Source organism: Cariama cristata, unplaced genomic scaffold (assembly GCF_000690535.1).
Source record: "Cariama cristata isolate BGI_N322 unplaced genomic scaffold, ASM69053v1 scaffold17039, whole genome shotgun sequence".
Taxonomy (NCBI): domain Eukaryota; kingdom Metazoa; phylum Chordata; class Aves; order Cariamiformes; family Cariamidae; genus Cariama; species Cariama cristata.
In genome coordinates this window covers 17,896-45,860 of record NW_009636533.1, presented here as the reverse complement: position 1 = coordinate 45,860, position 27,965 = coordinate 17,896, and the positions used below count along the sequence as shown (strand labels likewise).

At 45.4% G+C, this 27,965-nt stretch overlaps 1 protein-coding gene across 1 annotated transcript; it reads left to right on the top strand.

Moving 5' to 3' along the window:
• The first annotated feature begins 23 nt into the window (after positions 1 to 23).
• Positions 24 to 27,892, top strand: ATP6V0A4 (ATPase, H+ transporting, lysosomal V0 subunit a4). The gene is made up of 21 exons (XM_009707953.1): positions 24 to 57; positions 1,770 to 1,972; positions 2,485 to 2,563; positions 3,378 to 3,472; positions 4,493 to 4,618; positions 5,022 to 5,116; positions 6,264 to 6,390; positions 6,983 to 7,065; positions 11,406 to 11,499; positions 13,470 to 13,682; positions 14,100 to 14,250; positions 15,027 to 15,166; positions 15,476 to 15,633; positions 16,056 to 16,149; positions 18,563 to 18,681; positions 19,637 to 19,853; positions 21,406 to 21,513; positions 23,342 to 23,476; positions 24,475 to 24,592; positions 26,535 to 26,706; positions 27,799 to 27,892. Exons 2-21 carry the CDS (start codon positions 1,856 to 1,858, stop codon positions 27,890 to 27,892), a joined length of 2,535 nt encoding a protein of 844 aa, XP_009706255.1. The 5' UTR covers positions 24 to 57; positions 1,770 to 1,855.
• Positions 27,893 to 27,965: the final 73 nt, after the last annotated feature.

The following is a 27,965-nucleotide window of genomic DNA, read 5'->3' as shown; positions in this document are numbered from 1 at the left end:
CAGGGACAGCGTGAGTAATTTCTCAATTAACTGTTCTTTTGCCAAAGCAAAAAATTGCAGGGAGTGTTGATAGAGGCATGGCTGGCAGCAGGTGCCTTTGGGCAAGCCTCTTGTATCTGCAGGAACTGATGAAGGGTGAACGCTCTGCCTTCCTTGGAGCCGGACTGGGAAGGGTTTCCTGGCTGGGAAGAGGCTTCTCTTTTTATTTTTAATTTTTCTTTCATTCTAAATCAAGATGAAAGTAAGCTTTGGGTTTTTTTACTGACTGATTACCAAGGAAAAGTAGAACCCTGGGTCTGGATAGTTTGAAGAAGTTTAGCTAAGATATTTCCAAATATTTCATTTGAATTTTGTTCTTTTAATGCTAAGGTTTTAACATTTTTTATGGAAGTTACTGCAGGTTTAGAAACACAAATTGCTTTAAATTACAGTCTCTTAGCACTTTTCAGTCTAAAGAAGTTAAGATGGGACATTTTGATGACCTTTTAAACTTTTGGAAAATCAGAGCTAGGGAATTTTTTCACTTTCTTGCATAAGTAGTGGGGGACTCCTGCAGCTTTTGTGTCTTTTTCCTGTGAAAAATATAGTTTGTTAAAAAATGTCCAACCAGCTTTAAAGATTATATATTTATTCAACCCACTGGAGCTGGCATATGGTATGTTTTCTTTTAACAAGCTACTAGTTGTCTTACATTTTAAACATCTTAAATCATTTAGGGAATGAGTCCAGAGAGTAAGACGAGGAAAAATAACAGGACAATTGAGCAAATAGAGACTTGTGACTATGGTTCTCCTGTTAAACAAGCTTTTAATATCTTGCAAAGTGTTTCTCTCACATTTAAGATAAATCTTTCATATGCTATAAAGAAAATTATTAGAATCCACATTTTAAAAAGTGCTGCAAGACAAGGTTCATGGAGGGAGAGAGGATTAGGGACAATTGACCTCGATCCCTATCAACAAGTAGAAGTGAGGTTATAAAGGGATTTTGTTTTGCTATTTATAAAATGTAGGCTTGCTACAAAATTAAATGCATGCAAGAAGTGTATCTACTTGCATGTTTTTCTCTGGGAAAGAATAATTACTCTGTTCATGCCAATCAGTTAATTTTGTGCAAGAACAACTAAAGAAAATTTGTATGTTCAGGTTACCCAAAGTAAATAATAAGAAACATATAAACAAAAGGAACTTTTGTGAAGTGTATGACATTTTGTGTATCTCATTTTGAAAACAGTCCTTTATGAGGAGAAAATGCTTTTACTTTCTTAAAGTTTGTTTTAATTTAAATAAAATAGTCCCCTCTTCTCCCTGTCCCCATATAATGTGCTCCAGATGTGTTTGCAATGTTGTGTTCACACTACAAATGAAAGTGATAAATACCAGTCAGACCTCTTTTGCTGACCTAATTGCAAGGTGTAATTAATGATTTTTCTTCTCTGTGTTGCGGAAGACAAAGAGAAAACATGTCCTTCATGAGCTCAGCATCCAAAACTCAAATAAAGGGCCTGAGTGCAGTGGTCTGAAGCGACTTTGGTACAGCAGAGGACAGGGCAGGATATTTGCTCATCATCTGTCCTAGGGGACCAGTGACTCCCCACTTTCCCTGTGTCACACACATACCTTAGCATCTATCACCGCTCTGGTGGGATGAAGCCTCATGTGGGTTCCAGGAGGCTTTTAGGAGGTGAAAAAAAAACCTTTTGAAGGACATGATGGGCAGCATTAGGTTAGCTTCCAGCACCTTGACTCTGTGGTCCTAATGTTTCTGCAGTGCTTGGCACCTTCCTGGGCGAGGAAGACTGTGCTGCCACCACCAAGGCCCCCACGGACTCCCAGGTCGGAGGAGGGCAGGCAAAATGGCCTCAGTTTTCCGAAGCGAGGAGATGAGCCTGATGCAACTCTTTCTGCAGGTGGAAGCTGCCTACTGCTGCGTGGCCGAGCTTGGGGAGCTGGGTCTGGTCCAGTTCAGAGATGTGAGTAGTGCCTGGCTGGCCCGGCTGGCACACTGAGCTGCGGGAGATGCACCCCAGGGTGTGCTTGTCTTTCCCTCAAAGCACTTGGGAAACGTGCACCTGCAGGGTGGTCAAAAAGCCCATGGCAAGAGCAGGACTTCCCCAAAGCTGATCTGAAAACCAGTCACTATGTTGAGACCCAACCCATCCCTGAGTCCCCATCCAGCATTCTGCACAACCTCTACACAACCTTAGGATGTTTCCTTCCACCACAGGAAAATGAGGCGTGACTCCACTAGAGTTCATCTATGACGCCTGCTGTCACAGCAAGGCTGGGTGGAAATGAGCCTAGTGTAAGGCCACCATGTCCTTGGCCATAAGGAAACCCATGGTATTGCCCTGCCACTAGGACTCTGTAAGATGCAGCGGTGTTGGTCGTCTGCACCGAAGGTGTTCGTTCTCTGCTGATGTTAAAAATGGGCTCAGCAGCGTGCAGCTTCCAGCCACAGGCTTGTTTTCCCTCCTGTTTTTAGCTGAATGTGAATGTCAACAGCTTCCAGAGAAAGTTTGTGAATGAAGTGAGAAGGTGCGAATCCTTGGAGAGGATCCTGCGTAAGTAAATGCTTGTCAAATGCAATCAGCTTTCTGCCAACTGGCTGTGTGGGATTTATTTCTTTGTTAAGTGCTCTCACACTGTGGAGCAGAATTAGTGGCAAATGGTGATGTTTTCATCTGAGCCCCTGGAAATGTTTTGCATGCACCAGCTAATTACCACTTCAACCCATATGGGCAATAAATTGTTGCCCCTGTTTTGAAAATGGTTGACTGAACTGAAAGGAGGTTAATTGGCTTATATAAAACCACAAGATAAATCTGGGGGTGGGCAGGAGGCTAATCCGAATAACCTCTTACACCAGTGCCCAGCCATTGGCACACACTTCCTGCAGCCAAGAGCTTCAGCCTGGGGAAAAATCCTTAAAATCCAAGCAACAGAGCTCGTGGTGCCTGCTGTCCCATGGACCTGTGTCCTGTGAGCTCTGCACTCCCCTCACCACAGTACCGGTGCCCATCATAACCACTGTGACAGCACTTGCCATTGCTAGAGCGGAGGAATGAAACCTGTGCTGGCTGCATGCCTTACTGAGCACCTCAGGCAAGGGGGTCCCCTGCTGCCAATTTGTGCCAGGGAGAGGTCCGTCCAGGTGGGAAAGGCTACCATGACTTCAGGAGAAACAGCATCCTCACTGAGAAAGAAGGCTGCTGGGTGTCCAGTTCTTGATGGTTGTATATATGCACTGGGATGATGGCCCTTGTCACACCTCCCTGTGATGCCTCGGTCCTGACAGAGGGCTTAGCAGCAGCTGGTGACCAGGATGATGCAGCAGGGATGACTCTGTATCGAGACTTCTGTGTCCTTTCCTTGCAGGTTTTCTGGAAAATGAGATGGAAGACAATGTTGACATAGTGAAACTAAAAAAGTACCCAGAGACCCCCCTGCCTCGGGAAATGATTGATATGGAGGTACAGAATTCGGAGCGGGCCAAGGAGAGAGAGAAGGGGATGTGCACAGGGATGTCTGCGTAATGTGCTCGATACAGCCCTCCCCTGCAAGGAACGACGCGGTAGCTGAGGCTGGCACAGCTCTCCCTGCCTGGGGAGGTGCTCCCCAAGTTGCTCTTTCAGCAGTTAGGTTAAGGCTGGTCTTACTGCGTGTTCCTAAAGAAGCCCAGTTGTTTTACCATCCTCTGTGAAGCATAGCTCTGATCCCACATATTCGTGGAAAGGCATCACTATCACAAAATGTCCCCATCATCCTTTCGGAGTGAAGAAGGAGGTTTTTGGTGATTAACCAGGACAGCTGATGTTAGAACCGGTGGGAGTATGGTTGTGGTATAGTAATGTTGGGACCTGACACAAATATTTGTGCCTTGCTTTTGAAGGTGCAAGGGTTGCTTTATTCTAGCCCAACTGGAAGCTAAGTTTACTAATGGGATAATTTTTAAGTGCTGCACATGTATGTGACTAGGAAGAAAAATCATGCTTTCCAAGGGCTTCAGCTTCACAAGCAAGGTGGTTGCCTATTGTGTCCCTGGACCCACATCCTCCCCTGATTTTTGGCCTACAGCTAATGAACCTAAGCTAATGGCTATGTTGTAGGCTGTTTCTGTAGCCAGCAGACTGACAGCCAGTCCACCTGGGGTCTGACATGTCCTGCAGGGAACCACATAGGTGCCAAGACAGGCTGACACCCACACCATGCACCCATTTACCTGCCTGTGCTTTGCTCAGGTGAGTCAGAACTGTAATGCCAGAAGAGGACAAAGCACCCAGTAGGGAATGTGGCAATGGGAAAATGGGGCATTGGCATTGATAAATGTCTTCTGACAAACTCAGTGTTTATTGAAGTGCTTATTGAATATTTCTGTACTCCCCCCTTGGAAAAAAAACCCAACCATCTATTGTTTGAGATTTGATATCAGCTTGCTAAAGGGCCATTGGTTTGCTTCAGAGTTTTTCTGGTTGTGCTTGGACCCTAAACAGACGGTGCTGGAGAAACTTGAAGCCGAGCTGCTGGAAGCCAACCAGAACCAGCAAACACTGAAGCAGAACTTCCTTGAGCTGACGGAGCTCAAACATTTGCTGAAGAAAACCCAGGACTTCTTCGAGGTGAGAGAACTCTTTGCTCTTCCAACAGAGATGTGAAAGGTTCCTAAAAATACTGACATTTACATTTGATGTGCGTTGTTGTTATTGATTTTTAATCAACACCCAGTGGTCTTTACTACAAACCAATAAGATATGTTTGCAAAAGCACCTCAATCACTTTGAAGCCTGCATTGCTCTGTGAGTCAATGAGGCTTAAGAACCTGGTTCCCAGATCTCTTTGAAAATGGCATTTATGCTTTTCAGTTGCAAAGATATAGCTTACTTTTTTTTTTCTTTTCTTTTCTTTCTTTGGTCTAAATTTCTGTGGAAAGCTACCTCTGGGAGAAAAATGTCAGGAGAAAAATATGAAAATAGTTTTCAAACTGGCAGTGCTGAATAGTTTTTTAAAACTCATGTTTTCCAGGCAGAAACCAATCTGCCAGATGATTTCTTCAGTGAAGACACATCTGGACTGCTGGAGCTGAGAAGCACTCCTGCTGCTGCAGCTGCCAAGCTGGGGTGTGTATTGGTGATGGTCCCCATCTTGGCCAGGCTTCCCACCTGCACTGCATTGCTGTGACACTGGTGCACTTCCTTCAGCTTCTTAGCAGAGGTTGCTCACCAGCCTCTTCAACGTAGCTGTTTAATGAAGATCAGAGTAATGATCCTCTGAAGTTATCATCAAAACTATGGTCAGGTTATGGGCCAGTGGGACAAATGGACTTTTATTTCCAGGCCACCAATTCCAGTGACCTCTTAGTAGGTATTGACTGAAAATTGTTATCTTATGCATCTCACCTGTGGCTTCTGGACTCAGGCATTGGGCTAGCAGCCTGGTCCTCAGGGATGTATGTCTAACCACAGCAAAAAGCCATGAGATTGCTTGCACTGGGCTTTGTCTGCAATAGAAAGTGGTGCTGAGGGTGAGAATTAGGGAAGTGGAAACACCACCATGTGTATTCCTGATGTTAATTCGGTGGACAGCATAGGCTCAAATAGCTTTCCCCTGTGTCTACATCAGCTAGGTGCGGTGAAACTCACTGATGGTGTTCTTCCAGGTTGGTGTTTTCAGCTGCTCGTGCTGGTATTTCTGAAGTCCTGTTCAACTCTTTTATCAGCGAAGCATATGCCTGCAGAGGGTTTGCCTTGCTGAGTGTATACCAGCATGTCATACTGTACTTCCAAGGTGCAGTCTGGTGATTTCTGGGAAAAGGAAAACAGGAGGGAGTAAAGATAAACCGCCACTTCAAAATTGCCACCTCCTACCTCTGTCATTCAGGAACTCTCTCTTCGTGTGATTTTAAGCATCTCTCCACTTCTAGCCAGAATTGTCTCTTCTCCTTTTTCTGTTGATCTGGGGAGGACTTACTATGTTTTAAAGAAATAACAACAGGATAAAGTCAGTAGATTGAGATAAGAGCCAGACTTGAGCAAGGGGGGTCTTTCCTAGAAGACCTACAGCAGCAGCAGAGCCCTGGCTATCACGGACTAGAAAACAAGAGATTGTAAAACTGTGTGTGATACAGGTCCTAAAAGACTTAGAATGGGCTTGTAATTTCTTTAGCTATCACGGACTAGAAAACAAGAGATTGTGAAACTGTGTGTGATACAGCCCTAAAAGACTTAGAACAGTCTTGTAATTTCTTTGTCTTTTAACTCTGCTCAGATTCACAGCAGGGGTAATAAAGAGGGAAAGGATGATACCCTTCGAGCGTTTACTGTGGCGAGCCTGCAGGGGAAACATCTACCTGAGGTACACCGAAATGGACACTCCCCTGGAGGACCCTGTGACAGTAGGTACCAACCTGGGTTTGCTTCATGCTGCTCCTCGTGCATGCCTGTGATCTGCAGAAACCAAACTGGTGCCCTGGCCATGCTGCAGCACCAGCTCTCACCAGAGCTGAGCGTCTGAAGGCAGCCTGTAGAAGTAAGGAAAGTTTGAGGATGGGAGAAATTTTTTTGACATTGCTTTCCCATTTTGCCATTATCGAGATGGCTTCTTTTTCCTGCCTGGTCAAGATGCGTGTGAGCCCTTAGCAGAGCGGCTGTGTTACAGGGACCACCAGGGAGGTGGGCTGCAGCTGTCCTCACTGGGGCTGGCCACGGAGAGTCGATTCCCCTTGATGTCTCTGGGGTGAGCCCTGTGCCCCGACAGACCTCTGATCCCCTACCTCTCTACTCTACATTGCTCCTTCCCCCATAACCCAGAGCTGCTGCCTGTGCCTGGTCCTTGAAGCAGCATCTAGGGAAAACATTGCTGCTGGAAAACTGGGGCTGGAGGAAAAGAACAACCCAGTGGGGAGGCTGCCACAAAAAAATACAACCACCTTTTCCGCACCGGACTCTTTGCTCTGGGTGCATTAAATTATGCTTGAATTGTTGCAGAGAGAAGAGGTGAAGAAGAACGTGTTCATTATCTTCTATCAAGGAGAGCAGCTTAAACAAAAAATCAAGAAGATTTGTGATGGGTAAGGCAGGCCTGTGGGTAAGCCACAGCAACTCCCACAGAGGTGTTTACCTGTCAGCCCAGGCTGGCTGAATTTGGAGCTGGAGATCAGATCTCCAGCTCTCCGGCTGTCAGCTCTGCTACCAAGCTCCCTTCTGCTCCTCAGCACTGCTGTTCGTAATCATGAAAGATATCTGTCACTTTGGCACTTGGAAGTCAAGGTCCTAAATTTTCCAAAGTGACTTAAAGATCTTGGGAGCTTCCGTTGCTAGGTTTTTAACTTGGGACACCTTAAAGGGGACTGCTTTTTAAGAACTACTTGGCATCCTTCCCCTGAAAATCAGGGGCCCCAACTTGGGCACTGGGAAAACGGTAATCCCTGACTGGCTCTCAAACCTTCCTTCATTTCATCGTCAAAAGATGATGCTGAAGTTTATTCAACCCTTTCCCAAGGCCTTTGAGCACTATCTGTGTAATCAGAGACAGAGCCCAGGAGAGAAATGAAAGCTTCATACAACCTGACTTGTTTCCACCCTGTTAAGCATCTTGAAAAGATAATTCAGGTTGAATATTTTGTTACTCTTTCATAACGCTGATGACCGATGGGCTTTGTTGCAGTGTAAATCAGACTTGATGAGGGGATCTGTCTGCTGTCACTGAATCCATTCCAGGTACAGCCCCTGGGCCAAGCAGGGCCAGCCAAGGACCTGCAGGCTGCAGAAGGTCGCAGGGAGGGGGTGAGCAATTGCTCTTACCCGACATGTGCCCTCAGCGCAGGTCTTTCCTTATATCCTACCTTTAATCAGAATAAAAGCAGGAAGATCAGTTCATCCAGCTGGGAGAACGGACTTCAGTCCCATGAAGCGACAGACCCCCTGGGGACTATTAGCAACTCCTGCATTAGAAATGGGGCCCTCCAAGATGCCTTCTATAGGCATTGTAGGGCAATGCTCATCTTGAGAGCAATTCAGCCCTCCTGAGACGGGCATCTCTCTCTATAAAGCAGCCACAGGAACATGCACGGCTCGGGGCAGACTCCCAGCTCTCAGTCACCGATTTCTGATCCTGAACCTCAGACATGGAGGGAATTTTGCCATCGCCACTGTGCTGGATCAGTCTGCTGCTGCCACTGATCTTTGAGCTTTCAGCACGTCTCGTTTTCTTTCTGGATTACAATTTCCTCCTTATGTCCCATTTCTTTGCCTGCTTTTTAGATGCTGTTCAGCACCCTGCTCCCCCCCTGCACTCATGGGCAGCTGCTGGTGGTGAACACTTCCCGTTGCATTTGCCCCTGTGCCGATGGCCTTGCAAGTTGCCAGGCCGTACATCTAGAGCTGGCCAGGATTGCCCGCAGAGTGCCACAGGTGCTTCATTTTGGAGGATTTTCTTTCTTCCCCCCCCCTGCAGCATTTTAAATTCCCTGCGGTCAAAAGCCCAATACTTTTTTTCTGGGATGGGAGTAAAAGAACAGACAATGTGATGCCTGTCAGCATTTTCATTAATGATTGAACCCCAAATCATCCAAACTGGAGGCACGAGACTCTGCAGCGGGGTGCAGCTGGGAGCGTGGGGCCAGGCAGCGCTGGAGGTGTGAGCAGATCCCTGCAGGGTGGGCCATGATGTGCAAAGCTGTTACGAGCTCTGAGCACGGATGTGGTGGTAGGTGCATAGAAAGGAACTTAGACTGGTTTCTCTCAGCTTCTTGTAGCTGAAGGAGAACATACCTACCTAAGACAAATTCACGGGATGTCCTTTGCAGTGCTAGTGCACTGGTTTTTGTTGATTGCCAGCTAATCAGACTACACTTGAAATCATCCTTTATGTCTTTTCTTCCTCTCTTTCAAATGTGCTAATATGCATATATATACGAACGTTTTGCTGACTGGCAGTTTTTTAAATGTATTAATCCCATGACTTTTCTTTTGTGCTCTGTGGGCCATCAGCCATCCCTGGTACACAGGCCAAGACATTTTGGACTGGTCCATCTTCAAGGCAGAGTTAACTATGCCTGAAGCAGATGGCAGTGTCATTCCAGCCCCAGCAGGACATTTCTGCTTAGCACTAAGTCATCATTCATGACAAGTAAATATCCTGCAAAAAATCATGGGACTGGTATAAGCCAGTCTCCTGCAAGGCAGGCTAAGATTTGTTTGCAGAGCAGTGTGCCTCAGGTTACGCTTGTAGTCCCTGCTTGACTCTAATTGGCAACATTAGTCTGCCAATTTCATGAGCATTAAGTCCATGCACAAATTTATTAGTGAAAGATGTAGAGGGAGCAGGGAGGAGGAAAATGGAAGAATTTTTCTTTTCCTCCTTTTCTTGCAGCTGCCTTAGTGCTAATGTGAATACTAAACTGGGTTTATCAATGTAAGGATTCCCTGCTGAATTCTCCTGGAGCTTTCAGAGATGTCTGTGCCATTAGGGCAAAGCTGATACTCAATATGCAAAATGCCTGTTAAAAGATCAAAGCAACACTGCTGCAATAACGTTATTGGAAACAGGGGAACTGTACAGCATGGAGGAATAAGCTTTCAAGTTTGATTAAGAATCCTTATTAAAAATGAACTAAGAACTGTGAAGAATAAGAAGATGGAAATAATTAGGTAGGGTGAATAACCTTTGGAAATGAATACCAGGTGTTGAGTGAGGAAAGATTCAATTCAGGAAAGGGGAGTTTAGCTGAAGAGCGCGTGCTGTCACTACACACAGCTCTGGGCTGATCTCTAGGAAACTGCAGCATGTTTTGTTCAGTTTGTAGCTGTCCTCACTTGTGTGCTTGCTGGAACTGATTTTGGAGAGCAGGCAGTGATATTCTGTGCTCAAAGCCAGAACATGATGCTTATCTGTACACAGAGCATGCACGTTTTTGTCTCTTAAACAAGGATAGACCCCTATGACCCTGTTACATCTCCTTTTATTTCATCTCACGTGCAGAAAGGCAGCCCTTCAGCAACCCTAACTCAGCCTAACTCCACTGCAGGGTGGTGGAAGCGTGTTGCCTTAGGTGGGCAGAAGATCTCTTCCTGCAGACCTGTTGGGGCAATATTGAGGGACGACATTTATAATGCCCTTGAAGTGGCGGGGCTGACCCAAGCACTAGATATCACTGAACAAACTGAGTAGGAAAAAATGGAAGGATCTCTGCTATGTTAGTTACTGCACCACCTCAGCCCAGTTAAAGCTGGTAGGCGCAGAGCCTTGCAGCAGCACAGCTTGTGATCTGTGAGGTCCCGGTGGGAGCTCCTTGTGCCTGCTCTTCGCGCATGAAGTATACTCTGGGACATGTTTTGCAGGCAGGACAGGTAGCTGTACACTTTTCAGAGACATGCAACTTATTTGTTTCCAATTGGCTGTATTGGGTTCACACGGTGGCTTTACGACACTGCAGTGGGCTCTGCTAGGGTAAGCACATTTATACTGGTGTGACTTGCGGTTGTGCTAGAGAACATGGTGTGACTTGTGGTTGTGCTAGAGAAGGTCATGTTGCATACTATAGATGAAGCAGTATATAACACCTGCATGGAGATAAGACCTTCACTCACGTATTAAAAGCCCGCATTAGTCCTTATTATACCAAACTAAATAAACCGGCTGAGTGTCCCAAATAACAGCTTTGGGGGTAAGGTTATAAAAACGTTTATAGTGGCCTGGCCATATCTAGGCTGACATAACAGATAGCATTCTCAGGTGTTTAAAAAAAACTTTACCTTTCCTTCCCTTGCTCCCAAACTGTCTAGCCAAACAGATGAACCAGACACCAAGAGCCAGCTGTACGGTCATCCTCCTTTTGTTTTATCCTGGAAATATAGTCTTTTTTTTTTTTTTTTTTTTTGGAAAGTGTTATTTACTGACACAGCCTGCATGCCCGAAGGGTGTTTGCTTGCTGTGCAGGAGTTGCTGAGCTGCTGCCTTCTCCCAGCGAGGGCAGGAGCGCAGTGCAGGGAGAGGGATGCAGGATTTTTCCAGGCTCAGAGCAAGAGGGACATCTGTTGGCTGCCGTCTTCATGGGGCTGCCTTTGCCATCCCGGGTGGGTTTTGGGGGCTCTCTGCAGTTCAAGCAACTTGGGAGCCTGAGGGAGGTACCTACATATTAGTGCTGACCACTGTATAATATCATGTATTTTGTAGCACCTGAGATTGGGAGTGTTTTTTCAGCTAGAACAGGTAAAGGGATTCTTCTTCTCACAAAGAGAAAAATGTACCTTTTTTGGACCTTTCTGGGAGACCAGGCACAATTTTGTAGTATGTAAGAAAAGTATACTACCAGGAGAGGAATAAAGTCCGATTTCCCCACCTTTGAGCTGACAGGAGTCCAGTCAATCAAGTAAATGGTGTTTCTCACTTCTCTCTTACTGAGGCTAGATTTCGTGCCACGGTTTATCCCTGTCCAGAGTCTGCCACCGAGCGCCGAGAAATGCTTGACGGAGTCAACACCAGGATCGAGGATTTAAACACAGTAAGTGGCAGTGGCTTTACTGGGGTCTGAACCCTACAAGTGGGGCCTGCCCAGACGTTTGTCCTGTCTGAAACCCTGTGGCCATGGCCATGGCCAGATCCCAGGCTTGTTTTGGGAGCTGGCGGCACAGAGCTGGCAGGGGGCTGGGGATGCAACCACCAGCCCAGGAGCGGTCCCCACCCCAGCCACAGAGGCCAGTGCTTGTGGTCTGCTCTGCCCCTTTACACCCCTCAGGGGCTGCTGAGGGACAGCCCCCTGTGTCAGGGGCTCAAAAACTGCTTGCTGCTGTTGGCCATGCAGAGGTCAGAGGTTTTTACCTTATGATCTGGGGCTACAGGGTAGGATCTAAGGTCATCAGCAGACTATAGGTATTGTAACCAAATTGCACATTGTCCAACACGATTTCGTCTAGCTCTTACAATGCGGTTTCCCTCAGCAGCTTGCAAAGTTGTTCAGCCACAACTGTAATACAACTATACTAGGCTCAGATAGGACTCTAAAGATTTCTTTTATATTTAAATTAGGTTTTCTTTACCAATGAAATCCTGGGGCCCTTATCACACTAGCAATGGAAAACCAAGACTGCTGTTATAGAAGTACAAGTCTCCAACCTCTTTACTCCAACATTTAAGACAGGGTTGAAAGTTACAAGTTCAGTTGCTACGGGTGCTTGGTAGCTTGTATATTCCTATACTGTATCAGGGCTTTACACCTTTTGGAGGGACTCCTGCCTGTGACCTTTGTACTGTCACACGTGGCAGTCAGTGGGTCCCGAGGCAGGAGGGAATGGACACCCTGTTTGCCTGAGGTGGCCCATCTGGTGGTTGACATCCTGCTGTCACCCCCACTGTGGACACTTGTGACTGCCAAGCCTGCACGTGAGCCTGTTTCCAAACTGACTTTCACTTCTGTGCATCATGGGCAGCTAGGTTTCTTCAGTGCTTGTAGACCACACAGGTTATCTTCCTGACACGTTGTCTCCATTGCTCATTTATGCAGCAGTGCGGTGGTGGCCACATGATGCATGGAGGTCCCACCAGGCCCATAAGCTGTAGCTCTAGCAGTGCAGGCACGCTCATGGATGTGATGTGCCCCAAGTTCGTGGCACAGAGCTGGCTACAGGAGATGGCAGGGTGGGAATGCAAGGTGAGATGTGACCAGTCTGTAAGCAAATGGGTAAGGAGCCAGTCCCACAGCTTGGTAACTCCCAATGGTCTCCTCTACACTCACAGAGGCTTTGGGCTATGCAGGGAGAGTCCTTAGTGAGCAGCATTGTGCACCTGGTGTCAGGTGCTCCTGTGTCCCGACCTGCATACGCTGTCCTCTGGGATACCCCACGTATTCATACAAATCAGTACTGTGTTCAGTTTTGGGCCCCACACTTCAAGACAGACATTGAGGTACTGGAGCATGTCCGGAGAAGGGTAGCAAAGCTGATGAAGGGCCTGGAGAACAAGTCTGATGGGGAGCGGCTGAGGGAGCTGGGGTTGTTTAGTCTGGAGAAGAGGAGGCTGAGGGGAGACCTGATCGCTCTCTACAACTACCTGAAAGGAGGTTGTAGTGAGGTGGGGGTTGGCCTCTTCTCCCAGGCAACTAGTGACAGGACAAGATGACATAGTCTGAAACTGCCAGAGGAGTTCAGGCTAGAAATTATGAGGCATTTCTTCACAGAAGAGGTCATTAGGCATTGGAATGGGCTGCCCAGGGAGGTAGTGGAGTCACCATCCCTGGAGGTGTTTAGGAAAAGAGTGGACGTGGCACTTGGTGCCATGGTCTAGCTGACATGGTGATGTCAGGGCAAAGATTGGACTCGATGACCCCAGAGGTCTCTTCCAATCAAATCGATTCTGTGATTCTGTGATCACTCCCTTTCCGCAACCCTCTTCCACCTGCCTTCCCCAAATAACTGCTGAGTAGATCGTGCTACCTATGCCTTCCTATCTCGAGCGCTGCCTGTCCTGTGCTTACAGGTGATAACCCAAACCGAGTCCCACCGCCAGCGACTGCTGCATGAGGCAGCAGCCAACTTGTGGTCCTGGGGGATCAAGGTGAAGAAAATCAAGGCCATCTACCATATCCTGAATTGCTGTAACATCGACGTCACCCAGCAGTGCGTCATTGCAGAGATCTGGTTCCCAGTGGCTGATGCTGGCCGGATAAAAAGATCTCTCCATCAAGGAATGGTAAGAGACCAACATTTTGAGTCCCTGAAGCTCTCACTCAAACTGCATTGTTTATACATTGAGCATATGTTCAGACTTCTGTCTGTTACCATAATGCTGGGCTCCTTTTTCTGTTATAATTAAAGTTGAAGTTGTTGCATGAATGCTTGGCCTCGGGGAGTTTAAGGTCAGCATTACATCTTAGCAAGTTTGTGATTGACCCACGAGTCAGCAGTGCTGGCAGCTTTCCCTGAAGAAATCAATAGCACAGAAAATGGAAAAATCTGAATATTAGAAAAAGGGTTGAGATACAACACTCTTGAGCCCAGCTTTCATGTTGCTGCCTGTGCATGTTTGGACACAGGCCATGGTGCTGTGGGACCGATTCTTCTCTGCTAGCTACCCTGACTGTGTCTGTCCTTGTCACGGAATTTACAGGAGCGCAGTGGCTCTACCATCGCGCCTATCCTTACCGCCATACACACCAGGATGGCACCACCCACCTTCAACAGGACCAACAAGTTCACAGCTGGATTTCAGAACATCGTGGATGCATACGGTGTAGGCAACTACAGGGAGATGAACCCAGGTGAGAAACACTCAGCTACCTGCACCTGGCTTGCTAGAGCCAAAGTAAAGCCTTTGAGCTCCATCACTATCCTAAAATATGCACTCGTTGCTGATTGAGAAATCTGAATCATATTTTCTGCTGGTGAAAACTGATACTGTTTGGTGCATAAGCATGGATTTTCTCAGGCAAAAATTTGGCCATTGGTCTTCAGTGATTGATTGTGGCACAAGTAATGAACTACACAAATACAGGATGGGGAACAAACGGTGAGGTAGCAGCTCTGAGGAAAAGACCTAGGCTTAAAATGTAAATATAAGTTGAGCTCATCATGCTGAGGCAAAAAAAGGCCAAAAGGACCAGAGAAAAGTGTGAAACAATGGTAGAGAATCTTAAAGAGATCACTGAGAACAAAGAGAAACCTAGAAATGGGGGCCCATGGGAAAGGATCGGATGAACTCAGATTGTTGAGGCTGAGAAGATTGAGGAACATGATAGTAAACTTCAAGTACATTATTCTGTTGCAAAATAGAATGCAATTGTCTGCGCATGGCATTTATTATGGTGAGATAAGAAATGAAGGCTAAAATTGCAAGGAAGCTGTAGGTCATACAATTAGACAATCTTTCTGATGGTAAAGCTAGTTCTGCACTAGATCTGACTGCCTGGTGAGTAAGGGAGGGATTGTGGAGGCCTTTAAAGGCAGCAGCTGTAAGGTATGGTCCAGTGGGGTGGACTGCTTCTCTGCTGAGGCCTTTTTAGAAGGAGCTGAGCTTCTTGTCCTTTCCTTCCTGCAGCTCCATACACTATCATTACCTTCCCCTTCTTGTTTGCGGTGATGTTTGGGGATTGTGGCCATGGTGCTGTCATGCTGGGCTTTGCACTTTGGATGGTCATTAATGAGAAGAGCCTTCTGGCCCAGAAAAGCACTAATGAGGTGAGTACCAGTGAGCTGGTGCACCCTATCAGCATAGGAAAAGGCTCATCATCGCCATTTGATAAAGTGGGCATCCAGCCTTCCAAAGGCTGAGTGGAGATCCTTCGAAGATGCTCATGAGGCAGAGATTTGGTAAGTAATTCTGCCTGCTTCTACACAGAGACCTGGATGGGCCCAAGGGATACGGAGTTTCCTGTTCATAATTGTATATACATAGATTAGTACAATCATGTCTCCTGTTGGCTGAGGCCCACCGTGTGATGGGACTGTAGGTACTTTGATCACTGGCACTGCCTTTTCCCCCTGCAGATCTGGAACACCTTTTTCAGTGGACGCTACCTGATCCTGCTCATGGGCATATTCTCCATGTACACTGGCTTCATCTACAATGACTGCTTCTCCAAATCATTCAACATCTTTGGCTCTTCCTGGCATATCATCCCCATGTTTAAAAATAGCACTTGGAAGTAAGTGGCTGAATGTGGGAAACAAGTGAAAACACACCGAATGGAGCGTGTGGGCTTTGAAAGAAAGACACGGTGACTGCTGGTGTGTGGAAGGGAAGAACTCCCTGCTGTGGATGCAGTCATGAATGAATCAGAGGTTTTGTCTGACACACAGAGACAAACTCACTATTGAAATGGAAATGTAGAGTCCCCGGGAACACATCTGTTTGTTCAGGCACTGATGTGCATAAAAATCTGCAGGTGTCCGCAAGTTGATGCATAGAGAATTATCCATGTGATGGGGACTGTCATTTTGTAGGACACACACGTGCGCGCATGCGTGGGTGACAGATATCATGTAGTAGTCCTCAGCACACCTCGTATAAATATAGGCTTATACAGTGAGATTAAGCTGCAAAGGTCATTTCCCTTTTCTCTTGTAGTAAGGATGTGCTTCTGGACAATACGGTGCTGCAGTTGGATCCAGCAGTCCCAGGAGTCTACTCTGGAAATCCATATCCATTTGGAATAGATCCGGTAATTAAATTAAATTACTCTAAGATAATATGTATTTCAGTCCTGTTTCTATGTATCAGGTACATCAGTATTTCCCTGCTCTCTCCCCTGAAGTGATCCTCTTCACTTCTTTCTCTTTGCCTGTTCTTTACATAGTCATTGTGATGCTTTTCTTTAGCAATCAAGGATATATATTGCTGACAGTTTTGCACAGGCAGCAGCAAAATGGTGAGCAGGAAGGAACTTTGATTTAGCTGGAGAATGGTCTTGTGCTGCAGTTTCTGCTCTGTCACCAGTCTGCTGGACTCAGTTTCCTTACTTAAGTACTTAACACATTCCAGAGCTACCTCACAAGTTTGAAGGCACAGTTCTGATTTCCATGCAGCCTATTTATCGTGTGAAGTGTGAAGTAAATGCCAGTATTAGTTAACTTTTCTGTGTCTTATTTCCTTTTTCTTGGCATTCTCTCTTTATCACATATTGAAATGTAGTTGTTAACATCAAGCTTTCCTGTTTCAGTCTTCATGTTAGCCAATTAATCTCTGTTCTTCTGGATGCACTCTCATTTCAGTTGGTCACACAAAGAAACACTGTCTTCCCCCGGTTTGCAGAGGCATTGACCTTGTAGTAAGTTTTTCATAAACCCAGCTCTAAAGCTTTACCCAGGACGTAGGCAGTCCAGTTCAGGAAGTCACGACAGAGGAAGCTGAATTTTCTGTATGTTGACCTGACACATCTCTAATTTAGGTTAACCTAGGCTAACCCCTCTTCCACCCTGGCTGCTACCTGCTCGAGGGCCTGGGAACCCTGGCTGGGAGAGAAGAACGGCTGAAAAAGTGCTGGCAGGGAAGGAGTCAACTGGAGAGCACCCGCCTTGGTGTGGCCCTCTCTGTGGAAATTATCCCTATCATCTATCCAGAAGGATGGAGGGCTCTTGGCATTGTGCAAGTCCTGGCAGGATGGCTGAGGTGTATCTTTGAAAAGAAAGAGTCACCCTGAGATGAGGAGGCTAGGCAGTCTCTTCCATAGCTGTAGAAGAGGCGAAGTACTTTGGACAAAGACACAGAAGCTAATGTTTTGCCCTCCGAATAATCTTGTCTTCCTCCTTTCTGTTCAGGTGTCTGAAAAGACTTTGTGTCTGAAAAGAGGTATCTACTTACCATCTCTGAGGTCAGAAGGCCTTGGAGTCTAGAAAGTTTTAGGAGAAAGGAGAAGCAACCCTAAAGCTCTGTAGCATAAAAAAGGCAGGACTGAGAAGAGGCAGGTTACTGTCCTAACACAACGGAAAAGTTACTGTGGAGAGGCAGGTGATAATCTGATCTCCATGGCCAAAGAGAGATCAGCTTTTTTTTGAAAGAATGAGATTTTTTTTGTTCAAACAAAAACTTTAAACATGCTCTGCCCTTGGTGCTTCTCTGGTGAACGTGGAACAAATTTCCCTAGCAGCAGGAGGGATTTTCTCATGCCTTCCCACCTCTGCTAAAGGAGATGACTCAGCCTAAGGGCCAGGAACAACACTGAAAAGATCTAATTTCTGTTCCCAGCCTTTGCATTGGTTTCTGGAGAACTGAAGCAAAGTCACTACATCATTTTAAACACCTGTTATTTCCTCTGTTAAACGAGGATAAGACTTTATATCTTTTAGATGAGAAGATTGGCAGAGTGAAAAGTATTGTAGGGAACACCTAGATTTCCGTCACTTGTTACCTTCTTACTAGAACTGGTAGGAGTAAATCGGTAGTGTCAAAGTAATAACTTCCACAAATCTTGTTATGAATCAAACACCTGTTGTGGTTTAACTGGAGCCGGCAACTGAGCACCACACAGCTGCTTGCTCGCCTCTTCCCTGGTGGGATGGGGGAGAGAATTGGAAGAGTAAAAGTGAGAAAACTCATGGGTTGAGGTGAAGACAGACAGTTTAATAAATAAAGCAAAAGCTGCACATGCAAGCAAAGCAAAACAAGGAATTCATTCACCACTTCCCATGGGCAGGCAGGTGTTCAACCATCTCCAGGAAAGCAGGGCTCCATCACATGTAGCTGTTACTTGGGAAGACAAATATCATCACTCCAAATGTCCCCTCCTTCCTTCTCCTTCCCTCAACCTTATATGCTGAGCATGACATCATATGGTATGGGATATCCCTTGGGTCACTGGGGTCAGCTGTCCCAGCTGTGTCCCCTCCCAACTCCTTGTGTGCCTCCAGTCTCCTCATTGGTGGGGTGGGGTGAGGAGCAGAAAAGGCCTTGACTCTGTACAAGCCCTATTCAGCAGTAACTAAAACATCCCTCTGTTATCAACACTGTTTCCAGCATAAATCCAAAACATAGCCCCATACCAGCTACTGTGAAGAAAATCAACTCTAGCCGAGCCAAAACCAGCACACACTTGAAAAATTTTGTTCTTTTGTCTCTCTCTGCTCCTTTCCCCAAAGATCTGGAATGTTGCATCGAACAAGCTGACTTTCCTGAACTCCTACAAAATGAAGATGTCAGTTGTCATAGGGATTGTGCACATGATTTTTGGGGTGATACTCAGTCTCTTCAACCACATGTAAGTTTCTTTCACCAAGCCCATTGCTGCAGCACCCAAGTCCTGATCACTGAACTGTACCACTATGGGTACAGAGTGCAGAGTCCAAAGGCCAGAAGGACAGCCATCACATTGCAGATATTCACTTGGAGAAACTCTTTTCCACTTTCTCTCTTATATTCTTGATTCTGCAGAAATACTGAAGTGCACTAAACTAAAAATATATAGCACCTCCCACTGTTGATAATTTCTGTCTTGAAAGATATTCTTGATTCTGCAGAAATACTGAAGTACACCAAACTAAAAATATATAGCAACTCACGCTGTTGATAATTTTTGTCTTGAAATACAAACTTTTTTGGCCTAATCCAAATCACACTGAAATCTTGCAGAGTATGTGTGCATGTGCTTCACCTGGCTTAGTGGGCCTTTGGTGAGGATCTGTGGGTGAGCGTGTCTATACCTCTGCCTCCATATTTTGCAACAAAAAATAAGAAATGGTGATAGAGTGAAGGGGCTGACATTACTGACTCGAGAGACTCTCCAAAACTGGAAGGTGTGTAATCACCTTCAAGAATGGAAAGTGTTTGCAGATGACAAGAGAGGACTGCCCCTACAGAATGGATTCTGTACCTGGTTCTGGCCTTCCTCAGCATACATTTCTTAACTTTATAAATAAGCCATGTTTTGAAAATTGGCTTTTATTTCAATGTAGTAATCTTTTGAGATGTTGAGATACTGGTGAGTCAAGTACAAAAACCTGAAGAGAATCAATATGACAAAGCTTTTGTATTTAGATAATGACTTTCATTGATAAAGACTGCAATCACAGACTTCTTTCTTGGCTAGTGACAGTTGTGTGTTTCTTATGTTATTTTCCAAAGACTAAATAGTGTACAGTACTGCCATACTTGGGTGCAACCTTGTATTAATACCTAGTGTATTAATTGTAGTTATCTTTCCTGATTCTTTCCAGCTACTTCAAGAAATACATAAACATTATCCTTCAGTTCATTCCAGAGATGATTTTTATTGTCTCTCTTTTTGGCTACCTGGTCTTCATGATTATTTTCAAATGGTGTCATTTTGATGTCCACTCATCCCAGAGTGCACCAAGCATCCTCATCCACTTTATCAATATGTTTCTGTTCAATTATGGTGACACTTCAAATGCTCCATTATATCTCCATCAGGTATGGATCAAGCAGCTTGAATCCACTGTAGCTGGTTTTGGACTCACAGTGGGTGTTGTGGAGGGTGGGCATAACGGTGGAGAACGGGCTCAGAAGTTAAATCACAAGTGCCAGTCACATAAGATAAGTTTGTTTTTCTGGTATTTGTGTTGGCCTCGTAGACAGGTAGGATAGAGAAGCTATCAACCAGTGACACAGAGGAAACCTTATTCTTACTGTCATCCTTACAAGAATGATGATGCAATTTAAGATACTTAAGGAGGATGATCAGAGATGCAAAGCTGAGTGTTGCAGATGTGCTGTCCTGAAGTCTGGGCATGATGCTAGAGGCAAAGCAAGCCTCTCCTTTCCATAATAATTTCTTATCTCTTCTTTGGAAAACTTGAAAACTTTATATTTTCAGCTAAAAAATAGAAGTAGCTAGAGGATTTTCTGGCAGCTTTTTGTCAGAAATATCTCCCTTGGGGAGTTCACTTAAAAAACAAAAGCAAAAAAAATCTCCCCTAAGAGAAAACTTCTTTTAAAGTCATCTCTATTTATTTGCTCAGTACATGGATTTTTTTTTTTTTTTCCTTGCTTGGTTTTACTTCAGCAGCATCAATGAACGATCTGCAAGCAAATGCCACCTTCAGCCACATGCACGTATCTACAGCTCTATAGGTGCACATTCTGGCACTTCAACGTGAGCTCAGTTTTAGGGCTGCTGGTGAGTCAGAGTTAGTAGAGAGCCCCGTTCTGTTCCAAGTGACTGCATTAAGGCTGCAGGGGAGTTTGGGAAAACACAGTTTTCCCAGCCTTCAAAAAGTCTTTAGACAATGTTTTGCTTTGTAACAACCCCAAACCTTTCCAAGATGGTAATTTTTTTCTCATATTTCTAACCCCCTACCCCACCTGGGTAGCCTGAATGAAAAGATTGTATGAGACCAACCATAAGGTGATCAGAGATCTGAGCCAGCTTAAAAAAAATGCAGAAGTTGTAGTTTGGGGTTGGTTTTGTTTTGTTTTTAAAGTACAAACCGTTATGTTAGGACAGCATTAAGGATGGCATACTGCAACAAGAACAGCTTAGATTCTGGGGCAATGTATTATCAAACCTAATGGGGATTCGATTCCCTTCTGAAATTGCAAACATAGAGCAAATCCTGGATTCCCTGGTTTCCAGGGGAAGACTTGAATGACTTGCAGCATTTCTACATTGATTAAAGCATGGCAGACTGACTGGCTCACCCAGCAGTTAGCACATTCACTTGGGACACTGGAAAGCCAGGTTCAAGTCAGTAGCATTGTGGTTTGGCAAATTAAACCTTTCCAACATGAAAGCCTTTCATCTCTGAGTCTCCAGCCATTTCTAGCTGGCAGTGCTTCCTGGAGCCTTAAGCAGTATACATTTATTTTCATGTCCTTACAAATAGAGGAGACTCAACCAATGCAGGGAGTATATCTGTTGTATAAAAAAAAATACTGTTTTATAAAATCAGGTTTCTAACCATAAATATAGTTGGCTAAAAGAAGTGAAGTAACTTTTTGCTCTTCTTGTTGTTTTGGCTTTTAGAAAGAAGTGCAGAGTTTCTTGGTCATATTTGCTCTGATTGCTGTTCCCTGGATGCTCCTAATTAAACCTTTCATCCTACGAGCCAACCACCAGAAAGCGCAGCGCATGGTAAGGGATGTGGGTTGGGCAAGGAGGATTCAGTACAGCACAGGTGAAGCTGAGGAGACAGACCCCAAAAACTGATTGCAGTGATCTAATTCTATTTTTCTCTGATCTCAGACTTTCTCTGGTGATTTCAAACTGTGCTTTAGGGCACATATGCCAAGAGCATTTGGCAGAGCCACCTAAACGGGAAGCAGGAGTTTTACTTACAAGGCCATACCCTTTTTGTTGGGAGAGGAGTTAAACTGACACTGAGCTCTTTCAAGGGTCGTATCCAAAACCAGAGAAGGTTTAGAAAGACTGAAGTGCTGGTAAATCCAAGGCAGGGCAAAGACCTCAGTTGCCAGCGCACAACCACCACTAACCACTTGTTGGCTGCTCTGTAGGAATGGGGCATCTGCGATACTCCTGGCCTTGGAGACATAAATGCTGCTTGGAGGAGAGGTTTGATTTAAAAGCTGTTGCCCGCTTTCTAGTAGCGCTTTCTTCCCTAAGTGATTGCCTTCACATTAATGGAGCCCTCCTTCCCATGGGCTCTGCGGTTTGCCCAGCTCTTCAGCACATAACTGCGGCAGCTGCAGTTTCCCAGTTGTTCATTAATGCTCTCCTTTATTATGCTAACAGGACATTCCTTGTCTGTCAGGATTTACTTCTCTTTATAGTCAGAGTTAGTGCCTGGAGTACCTTTTATAGGGCACAGATGTTTCCATTTGAAGAAAGAGATGCTGGTTGTGCTGTGTGACCTTTTCCAACCCAGTCACTTCTGGCCTATAACTGAAAGCCAGGTCCCTGGGAGACCTTTGCAGCCCTGCCTCTGTGCTGTAATTTCTTACTTTGTCATTCTTCTGGGATTTGGATGAAAGCTTGACATGGCTGACTCCATCTCCTACTTTTATGCTAGCAACATCTGACAGCTTTTCCCCACCTCCTATTATGCCCCTGTATTTCTGTTCCTAATTTTCATACGCTGGCTGTCTGATCACATCTTACATTTACCCAGATTTATATATTTGCAACAAAGTCTGTTCTTTATGCTGACATTCGGATAAAGCAGGTGCAACAACGATTACTGCTGCAATAGGAAACAATATGTTGTCATGAGACCTTGCCCATGAAACCTGCTGGAAGCTGTAAAGAGTGACAGGGCAGAACCTGACAGAAGCCGTGAGGTCCATATTTGTTTATGCTGTATAGTAGGACTGTTATAGTCATATAATGCAGGACTATTCTTATGCTGTGCTGTCATTTCTGGAGTGAGGCTCAGATCAGGTTTTTCAGGCATCTAGAAAAGCTCTGTAAAGAATTATTATGGAGAGAAGATGGGTTGTCATGACGTTTTTGTCAATTTAAAATGAAACAAGAGATCTAAATTGTATTTGTCTGTATCCCAGGAAGTGTGTGACCTTCATCAAGTCACCTGATCCTTTCAGGCTCCATTTCCCTTTCACTTGATACTAATTCCTTTGATTTGCACCTATCCAGTTGAGATCATCAGCTTTAATGTGCCTCAGTTTTCTCATTTGCCAAAAGTGATGGATCTTCTCACGGTGTGCATAAAGGGTGAGACTAGAAACTAGCTCCAAATTAGCTGGAATCACTAGAAAATGCTCTAGGATGGAAAACAGTGAAGTATTATTAGCCATTTGGCAGGAGGACTCAGTTTCTGTTGTCCGTGATGATTGACTATTGTTAAAATTGTCCTCATGTTCGTGATGTAGTCCTTCACACGTTACCCATCGTGAGGTTATTGATGGAGTTCTGTGCCATGGTCTGCTTCATTTTGGTATCAACCTTTGCATGACACAGAAGACATATTACATTTTGTTTCTGAAAGATTCAGGCTCAAGCCATCTCAGGAAACCCTGGAGGTGAAGATGAGGTAGATGTCCCAGAGACCAATCACTCTAAGAAAGCTTCCCAGGGAGACCACAGTGTTGGCCATGGAGGACATGAGGATGACGATGAAGAGGTAAGAAAATGTGGCCAGAAAATTCTTCAGACAGACACAATAGTAGAAGACGCAAAGTCAAGCAGAAGGCTTCTGCAGAGTTGCCAGCCCTTATTTTTAACAAGATACCAAGACACACTCTTGCAAGAGTGTGTTTCCAAACAGAGTAAGCTTTGAATTTTCATAAAATGAATTCCTCTAAATTTTTCCTTTAGTTTTGCCTGGTGAGTGCAGGCATTCTTACAAACCTCAAGCTTCCTGGTGAAGGCAGGCATTTTTTCAAACCTCAACATTTTCCAAACCTCAAGATTTTGTTTCCCCAGGGGTGGTTGTTTCACTTCCACCTTGCACCCAGAGAAGGTCAAGCCTTCCCCAAGAGTCAGTGAGTTTTCCTTCCTTTAAATTGCCAAGGAGCATTTAAAAGTTGGCAGCCTGCAGTGTTGACTAGGGAGAAAAGTCTTCCTTTGGCAGATATTGTCAAGGGTTTCTGCGGTATGCAGCCACACAGTTGAAAAAGTGACAGAAGTGTTCATAGCAGTCGGGAATACCAACCATATTGAGTGTGGATATGGCTGGCAGTTCCCAGTCACAAGGAATTGTCAGAGTCTTAGAAGATATGCTTATTCAGTGATATCTCCCAAGATGTGTATGCCAATAGGCAGATAGTCTGAAAACCCCTATTTTATGTAACAATTTCTGTCTCTATAAGAAATCATGAAGATCGGTAGCAATTGGATTGACATCTAAACATTTGAAATTGTAAGACTGGAATATGAGCTGGTTCCTGAACATTTGCCTTTCACTGGAATTGTATTTCTCCAGGGAGAATGTATGGGAATATCATACCGAATTGACACTTTTCAGAGCAGTCTCTTTGTCTGGGAAATATCTTTGTGTTGCTCAGGACATAACAAGGAAAAGGGAGGAGTATGAAGAACCTTTGGTCGAGTGTTACTCTGTTAACCAGGAAGCCCTGAACTAAGAACTAATAAAATGCATTTGGTTTTCTGTTGTTTCAGTTCAATTTTGGAGACACATTTGTCCACCAAGCTATCCATACCATTGAATACTGCCTTGGCTGCATCTCCAACACAGCATCCTACTTGCGGCTCTGGGCATTGAGCTTAGCCCATGCACGTGAGTGATTGACTACCTGTTAGTTACCTTACCAGCAACTCCATGCCGATGACTGCTTCTGATGGTGTTTGGTTATCGCTGCAAATTTCTCTGTGAAATCAAAGTTCTCTTTGTGGACATTTGTGTCTCAGAATGTTTTGCTGCAGGTCAGATCAATCCGAGCATTTCATGGTGGCCATCTCAGTTTTCAGTAATGATCCCTGGCGGCTATATATCAGGCAGTTCCTGACTGCATTTACTGGCCGGGGCCCCTTTCCCACGTTTCTCTGTAGACACCCTTCTGCAATAGTCCTCATGGTGTGTGACACGGTGGGAGGTGCAGTCCAAATGGATAGTCCAGTCCATAGAGGTAAAGGCAGCATGGGAACCATAACGTCTTTTCCCAAGAGGCACTTGCTATAGCCTTAGGGTCGGCAGATGAATGTCAAAATGACTTGAAACAGTTATTTCGATTTAGTTCAACTAACTGGAAAGAAAAGTTTTTCTTCAAGAACTCCTGGAATTTGTAATTTTCATTGCGGTTTTTCCCAGCAACATTTAGTGGAACCTCACATTCCATGAGAAATGTATAGTATTTCAATGTCTTTTGTCTTGATTTAAGATAAAAACAAATGCTCAAATGCTAGAAATTGCCTCAGGCTGGAACTTCAGATTTTCAACAACTCTAATTTTTATGAAATGTTTTATATTAATATTGCTGTACTGCCTCTGGCTAGGAGTTGCGCCTGCCCTAAAGAATTGGGTACACAAAAAAGGAAAACAAAAGAGGGGATGCGCCATGGATTGACAGGGGTGAGCTGTACTTCTTGTCACAGAAATGAGTTTAGTAGGAGTTGAGTGGAAGCTACTACACATTAGGTTTACATGGAGGAGAGGTGTCTAAACAAAATAAAATAAAGCAACTAAAAAGCTTAGCTAAGGGCAGTCCTAAGTCTTACATCAGAATTCTGCCTGGAAAACCACCATATTCCTTTGCAGCCTTACAAACTGGCATTGACAGGAGTTTTTTTTTGTGAGGGCAGCAGTTGCAAGGCATCCTTTGCATTTGTTGTCACATAAAGTAACAGGTCATTGAATATGAATGTGGCTTACGGACCAATGACTGGCAAAATGGAAGGCTGAACTGCTGGCTGGAGCATCGGGATGGAGAAGAGCTGGGCTAAGTGTTGCTTTGCCTTTACCACAAAAGGAAAATTACTTAGTCCTGAATCTATCCTGTGTGACTGGGCTGGTTGTTAGGAATGTATTATTGAGCTGACAGGACATATCAGATATACCGGTGCTGTGAACGTTGATATAAACCTGCGCAGGAAAAAAAATCCTTAAGAACATGCAAGCAACCTGAACATTAATACAGCCTGCCTCAGGTGGGACCAAGCAGTGGTCTTTTTTTTCCCATCACAGGTTCTCTGTGACACCCTAAGAGAAGTGGTCTGGAGAAGAAATGGGAATTACATGTCTCCTGTGGATCTTAGCTAGCATCAATCAGTACAGCTTGTAACCTCATCTACACATGTATTGACTATGTCAATTGATCATGTTCACTGGGATTTAGCAGCAGGCATTCCTAGAATATACTGCCTATCTGCCATGTTAAAGAGGTGCAAATTAAACTGATGACTGTATCATGCTGGGGTAACAGCAGTCTTGGTAGTGTGCTTGCATGGACTTGGAACGCAAAGCCAAGCAACAATAGTACCATGTGCTTCTAACACAGTGAAGAAGAGAAAAGGAAAACAATCTGCACCCACTTTCCTTCCCCAGGCATCATGGAGAGGCAGGGTGGCCATACATGATTACTGTCATGTACATTTTACTATGATCCACATTTTATCCTAGGCCAACTCAACTAACTGGGAAAAATGGGTGAGCTGCCAGACTGAGCGATGTGTCTGTCCACAGCTGTTGCTCAGCACCGTTTTCCCTTTATTTCATTTTGCAGAACTGTCAGAGGTCCTTTGGACCATGGTGATGCACAACGGGTTCAACAACAGTGGCTGGGCAGGCCTCATTGTCATCTTCATCATCTTCGCAGCATTTGCAGTGCTGACAGTAGCCATCCTGCTTGTCATGGAGGGGCTCTCAGCCTTTCTGCATGCCTTGCGTCTGCACTGGTATGTGGTGTGGTCTTTTGGAGCTTTTCCCAGAACAGTCTTTGGGAGGGATCAGGCTGTGGAAACAGGTGGGCATGTCAACCGATGTTAGACATGCTCCGATATTACCTAGGCATTAGGATATCCATCCCCTTTGCAAAATGGACCAAGGGAGACTCTTCCAAAGGGAGGTCAGAGCTCCCTGCTCCATCTCTGAGCTGCTCCCTGGAGCAATCTGCCTGTCCTCCTGAGCCTGTGGTGGCTGTGGGCATGTGTGGCAAATGACAACCTGTAGTTCTGCCCCGGTAAACAGGCAGAGCCACCGAGACCACCTTGACCTGCATGATAAGGCCTGAAGTTCTCACAGCCACACTGCTGGTTGTGCATCCCACCCAGGGTTACCATCAAACAAGATAGCTGGGCACTACCTACGGCAGCAAGGCAGTGCTTTTCATTCAGGGCTGCAAAACCTGCTGAAAACCTGGGTCAGCCCTTGTGCCATTAGCCCAGGTTGAGCTCCAGGCTGTTTTGGCTTTGTGGCAAACCAGTTTCAAGTTAGCTTGTGTCTGCCTTAACTAGACATCAGTCCAGGCAAGGACAGCAGTGCAGACACACCATTGGGCTTTTATGTAAAGCAAGACCAAGGTAACAAATTACCCTTCACCAGTCATCCTGCCTGAACACCCAGTCTGTGGCCTTTTTCACCATGTGATGTCCCACCACAAACCACAAATCCTGGTGAGGATACCGTGGTCTAGTTTCTTGTCATTGTGCAGGGAGGGGGAGATGTCTGTCTCCCACTGGACTGTGCAACCAGCAGACGGTTATCCCAGCTCTCAGAACTGCTAGAACCAGTTTAGCGGACAGGCGAGGTCCTGCTGGCTGGCCTCATAAGGCACGTTTCCAGGCTGACTGATGGGAAGTCAAAGCTGATGCGTACTGGATCGCTGCCTGTGTCTCACTGCTGGCTCCAGAAAGAGCCTACATTCCCAGCTCAGAGGCCACCATCTCTCATGGCCTCCCTTTTCCTGCGGGTGCCACGTTTCAGCCTCTCAGCTGGCAGTAGGTCCTGACCGCAGGCAGAATTGACACCCCCCCTCTGCTCCTCCCTAGGGTGGAGTTCCAGAACAAGTTCTACGTGGGAGCCGGGTACAAATTTTCTCCATTCTCCTTCAAGCACATCATTGATGGCACTGCAGAAGAGTGAAGCCAGTGCATCGCTGCTTCGCTTCTCAGACCAGGCTCTATTTTCTTGTGGTCAACTCATCCAGTGAGTGGGA